Source organism: Gracilinanus agilis, chromosome 6 (genome assembly GCF_016433145.1).
Source record: "Gracilinanus agilis isolate LMUSP501 chromosome 6, AgileGrace, whole genome shotgun sequence".
Taxonomy (NCBI): Eukaryota; Metazoa; Chordata; class Mammalia; order Didelphimorphia; family Didelphidae; genus Gracilinanus; species Gracilinanus agilis.
In genome coordinates, this window is record NC_058135.1 from 113,644,630 (window position 1) to 113,650,629 (window position 6,000).

A 6,000-nucleotide genomic window follows, 5' to 3' on the forward strand; every position below is an offset into this window, starting at 1 on the left:
CTAGTTTCAGTCTGGTTATCTAAAGTATTTTCACAAAATATCTATGTTCCCAGTGTCCTTTATGTCTCACCAACCATGTATCAAGTATGCAGTTCTCTAAAAAACTAACTCCTTTCCATAACATATCACCATCTACTGGACATGCTAGAGAAGAAAGAATAGTCTAACCTGAAAATACTTCAGGGGACTTAGTCATCAGTCTTGGTGCTGAACTGAAGAACTTAGGAATCGAATTTTGAAGGGAATTTAGAAATGAAGTATTTAGAAAGTATACGTTTTAGGAATCTGTGCTATAGTTCTCTTTTACAATTTTAATGTAATTTTTCTAATACAGATTTATTCTTTTTAAATGAAATTTCCTAATAAATAATATGTTCATTTTTTATAAAAATAATTCACTGGATACAATTCATAATTTGAGTTCTGTGTATGCATTACCAACATCTTGTCTCTGTGTTTGACAAGTATGTAAAGAACTCAATATTTTCTCCTATACCTCCATCTGGTGGCTTAGAGAAAAGAAAGTAAGGCATACTGATTTTGACTTTTTCACATATTTTACTTAACATTCTCCATAATAAATTTTGTTCTATGAATTCAAAATAGAAAATTTATTTTTTTTCCAAGCCCTCAAGTATCCATCAAAAGAGGATCAGAAAACAGTTGAGTAATTGGTTGCCTATCCTGAATAATAAACAAGTTGGACCCATCATGTAATATTTTCAGCAACATCATCACAAGTCATACTTGCAAATGTTGTAGGTTTTTTTTTGCAAAATGTCCCTTTCAAAAGTGTTTTTAATCAATGATACAATCACTCTATAATTGTTAAAATAGAGAAATATTATTCATTCACCTCCAAAGTTTGCTTTTATCTGATGCACTTAACTGAATTTAAATTTTGATAAAGCTGGATATATCAAGATTTAGGACAATGCTTTGACAAAAATTCCATTCTTTCAGGAACTAATAAAAGCTAATGTAAATGAGAGCAAGGAACTATGCTTCATGATGGGAAAATTTCTTGATAAGAAAATAAACCGAGCAATATATATATATATATATATATAACATATATATATATGTCTCTTACCAAAAAAGGAACCAAATCATATAATCTCCTAATTTAGATCTTCTAGATGCACTATTGATTTTGTTGGTTCCTTAAGTTAGTGCCTATTTAGGCTGGCCTGAATGAGAAAATTCTCCTTTAGGTATGCCATACTAGCTGAAATGGATAAAATATTTCATAATTAAGAGTACTGACCTGCTGAAGATAGAACAGAAATATGCCTTTTAAAACTTTGCTTTCCTGTGAGATATTGAACATGTCACTTCAACTCCTTGGCCTCAGTTTTCTCATTTGTAAAATTAACATGATGACCTTCATAGTCTTTGCTAATTTTAAATCATATGACCCTATTATTGTTAGAATGTTAACACTGTGATATGTCTTTTTTTAAATATTGTAGGAATAAGCACTGCTAAACAAGCTATATATTTTTTTCTAAATTAAAGCAAGAATTCAAGAATAAAATAAAAAAGGAATCATATTTGTTAAAATTATGAATGCTGGTTGGCCCTACTGCTTTACTTGTATCATGAACAAAAATTAATTAATTCTAGAATGAATAGACTAGGAAAGAACAATGCAGGAATTAGAGGCTTTGATACATTCGAGATTAAAAGGATCAAGAATCAATATGAGATGAGATAATTTTCTCAATATGGCCTTAATATGGCACTCCAGTCTTTGAATTGGTAGCTAAGTTTGGTAAGATGGTATAAACCATAAAGTGACAGCTCTGAAGTCAAGAAGACCTAGGTTCAAGTCCTACCTCTGGCACAAATAGATTGTATAAACCTATAAAAGTCTCTTAAAAGCTCCAGGTATTCTCTAAGAATACAAATTGCAAAAAAAAAAAAAGTATCGGCTTTCATCAGCAGAGGGAGTTTCCTCATCTAAAAGTTAAACTCTCATATCCAGTTCCCCTCCCTATTTCTATATTTGATCTAATCAAATCTTCAAAACTTATAATACCTGCAAATTGTAAAAGATTTTTAATTCATTCATAACCTTTCTCAGAGTTGCTTGAATGCTTGACTCAGATTAAATGGTTCCATGTTTTTTGTCATGTAAAGAAAAATAATTGGTATATATAAACAAAATTTTCATTTCCCCTTTCAAACAAGGTTTCCCCAAGCACATATATGGCCTTAATTTGGATGCTAAGTTTTTTTATGTTAAATAGTTAGTATATTCCAAATAATACTTATTTGATTATAATCAACTAATGGACATACAGTGAATTAATTTCCTAGGTTTTTTATTATTTCAAAATACTCCTTGGAAAGGATTTACAGTTTGGGACATGTAAAGTATTCTGAAATATCACATTGTTTAGCAGAAGTCAAAATGAAAAACACAATCTTCCTACTAAAGACTTGTTTTTATATTTGATCACAAAACATGGTCACTTTTAAAGTTTTCTACATCAGTTATTATTGAGTTAAGCCTATTTTGATCAGACTCCACAGATCAACTGGAAGATTACAATCACATTCCCTTCCTTAATGCAAAGCTCTTAAAATATCTTTACAGTTGAGATCTAGGTCTTCACTAAATGCATATTAAAGTTATCTTATTATATGCCTATATTTATGACACATATATAATTTTTGAACCTTGTTTCCTAATCTCATTTAGCAAGATAAACCCTTGCTAGTGTAGAGCAGACTCACTAAACAAAATTTGTAGAAACAAAAGAAAGCATCTTACAACTTAATGGAAAGATCTAAAAATTAAGAGAAAGCTTTCAGACAAATCATTGAGAGTACAAGAAAAATGCTACCTTAAAATTGCAATTGTCCCATCTTTATAATTCTTCTGCTTCTTCCACTACACCACCCACACCAGATACTGACAGGTATTATTCTACTGCCTATGGTCTAAACTACAAAATCATTTAAAGGACTTAGGTCTTCCTCTCTTTATTATCGCCTAACGACCTCCTTCCTCATTTTCCTCCCACAAGCATTGGTATTTCAGGTATCTGTGACCATCACAGTTCTGCCCCTGCTTTATCAAAGGGCAGTGTTCCATTCTATCACCACCTACACAGTCCTCATCACTTCAAAATAAGTTAAGGACTCTCGTCTATTAAAATCAAGCTAAATTACTGGCCGTCGACTCAAGATTTGATGGAAATTGTATTACAAACGCTTTCTTTCCAAAGACGCTGTTGAAATGTGGAGGCACTTCAACTCTTGTCTCCACACCCACCCACCCACCCATACACACCCCACACACACACATACGCACACTATGAAAATGAAATGATCGTCTAGCTCTTGGATACTGGACACGAGTTTTGTATTGTGGGGGGAGAGTTAGGGGATGGTCATTAACAAATCACTGCATCGTTAAATTTGACATAATGGCATGAAAGATCAAGGCTTAGGGGGAAACGAGCCAATCCACCTAACAGAAAATTATGAAATTCCACTGGAGTGGCAGTCCCCTGGTAGCAGCATCCCGGACCAAGCTCAGGATTGCAGGCTGGCTGTGATTGGGGGGAGGGAGGGAAGGATCTAAGAGAATATTTGTAACTAGAGAATCGAACTATTCCACGGCAGTTAAAATATCAGTCGCTTTGTCTTCCCATTATTTTAATGGCAGTCAAGCATGGACTCCCCCGAGGTCGAAGATTGTTGAGAGATGGGAAGGGAAATCAGAGTGGCTCGGAGCTAAAAGGGATTGCAGAAAAGAATAAAATGGCTGATAGGCAGCGGATCCTTCTTAAACTCAACCGGATCCAATTGTTTCCACGTCTCTTTCTATTTCGTTTCCTTGCTGAAGCTCCGCGATGCAACCCAAAGCCCGCGGAGAACAGAACAGGCAGAGTCCGCTAGCAAAGAACTGCCGGGTGAACAAAAGAATCCCTTCCCGAAGAAGAACCTGGAAGCACAATTGCCTTACAAAGACACGACATCTCCAATAGGAGATCTTTTCCTCATACCGTGCACACAATCTCAAAGGCTGAGCTCCGAATCAAGTCTAGCTTCTCAAGTGGAGGGGAAACCTAGCTGGAATGCAGCTCACCCGGGGCCCCCAAAATGACAGGTATTATGTAATACACCCCGAACTCAGAGCATTCAGAGCCATTTTTTTTCAATGTGCCCCATCGAAAAGAAGACAGTGAATATTTCGTTGACTATAGCCGGCTGTTCAGGAAGGTGGCTGGGGACCAGAGTCAGAGAGGAAGCTGAGACTGGCTATGAGCTCTCAGGCAGTCCCTAGATCTGTCCAGCATCCCATGATCCAGCTTACCCTTGGAGAACAGTTTGTCCACAAAAGACAAAGACACTTGCAAGGACAGGGTGGAATGGGGGAACAAGGGGTGAAGGTAAGAGACCCCAGCATAAAGGCCTGGGGTTGAGAGTGGGAACCTGGAGGCCCTAGGAAGAAGCACGCAGGCCCAGGCCACCTCAACCTTATCCACGCCCCCCCAAATCCTGATGCGCACGCATGCTCTCCAGTTCCCCTCTACTCCCTGCACCCAGCAGGGCCCCCGACTCTTCTCATCCCACCACTTAGGCGCACCCACTTCCACCCACCTCCCTCTTCCTCGCACCCAGCTTCCACCTTGTTCATTTGAATAACATGAATATTCATTACTCACAAGCATTGGTGACTGCAAAGCTGTTGGCTACCTCCAGATTGTCGATGTGGGGCGTCAGCCTAAACTCTGAAGTGGAAAACTGAACCATCCCTACCCGAAATGCACTGTATTCCTGATCAGCGCCCCTTGGAAATAAACCCCCTGCAAAGAACAAACAGGAAACAAGAGAGCATAGTCAGTACCAGGAAGAGAGAAGAGAAGACCCCTCCGGGTGCTGTTCATCCCCAAATAGGGAGAATAAACACATCATTCCTCGGTGGGAATGGGGACTCAGTTAATCCGACCATGAAAAAGGGGGTCATGCAATTTATCAGAATCAGAGGCGATAAGGTAGCTAGCCAAAGCCGTTCGCCTTTTCCTTTCACCATGAACGTTCCCATACACAGCCCGAAAAACCGGAGCACACGTAAGAACATTGTGCAGTTGAAGAGCGAGCATCTTCCTCTGTTGTAACACAGGCATAGCCTTTCCCCATAGCCACATTCTAGTTACTACATGCACATTCTAGACATTTAAAAACTGGAATGTGCTCAAGGTATGACATAACTCTGCATGACAAGAATTGTCAATCCTGAACCAAGATTAGCATCGAATAAAGGACAATTCAAAAGCATATCCTAAGGTTTACCTACCTATCTGTATGCTGTTAGAAGAGACACCAAAAATCAGTCCCCAAAAAACAGGAGAAAGGAAGACAGAAATATGCATAATCTTTTGCATTTCCAAGAAAAGTAGAGCATCCACAAAATATTCTCCCTTTTTTTGTTGTTCTTTTTCCTCCTCTTTCTTTGGCCGTTTCCGTCAGTAAATTAGATCGTCTGCATTTTGAGAGATCAATTTAGCACCAGACCCCTAAAAACCTCGAAGTGGAGGCAGGGGAGCCCCTTGTCACAGCTATTTCTAGTGGCTGCTGCTAGTCTGATCGTTGTCCCAGCTCCAGAAGTCAGAAGAAATGGTTGAATGCAGTTTTCAGTGGTGCTGCTGCTGTGGTCCGGGTGTCTCGGTACATTCAGCACACTCACATGCACTCACACACACTCACCCTCTCTCGCTCGCTCTCGTTCTCTTCTCCCTCTTTCCACACACACGCACACATACAGACAAGTCACAGAGACAGGCAGTCCCGAGCGCGCGTGCGCGACTCGCAAAAGCCGGCGGGAGCGCGCCTTTCCTCAGCACCCCTCCTTTTGCTCACCCCACGCAGCTTCTAGAGCAAAGCTTCACAGCACTTGGTCAGGAGCCCTGCCTCTACTGTGACAGCTGCCCTCTCCCTAGCAAAGCAGCATCCACAGAAGCCACACTATAAGCCCCTAAGAAG

General features: G+C 39.4%; 1 protein-coding gene across 3 annotated transcripts in view; it reads right to left on the reverse strand.

Moving 5' to 3' along the window:
* The window catches only part of GRIA2 (glutamate ionotropic receptor AMPA type subunit 2), a 174,805-nt gene extending 169,403 nt beyond the window's left edge, over positions 1 to 5,402 (reverse strand). For 2 of the 3 annotated variants that reach the window (XM_044682199.1, XM_044682198.1), the window contains exons 1-2: positions 5,315 to 5,402; positions 4,683 to 4,823 (exon numbers count right to left, since the gene is read on the reverse strand). In XM_044682199.1, coding sequence (XP_044538134.1) covers positions 4,683 to 4,823; positions 5,315 to 5,402 — 229 coding nt within the window. The remainder of the gene's footprint in view (positions 1 to 4,682; positions 4,824 to 5,314) is intronic. The other variant, XM_044682200.1, reaches the window with a different exon arrangement.
* Positions 5,403 to 6,000: the final 598 nt, after the last annotated feature.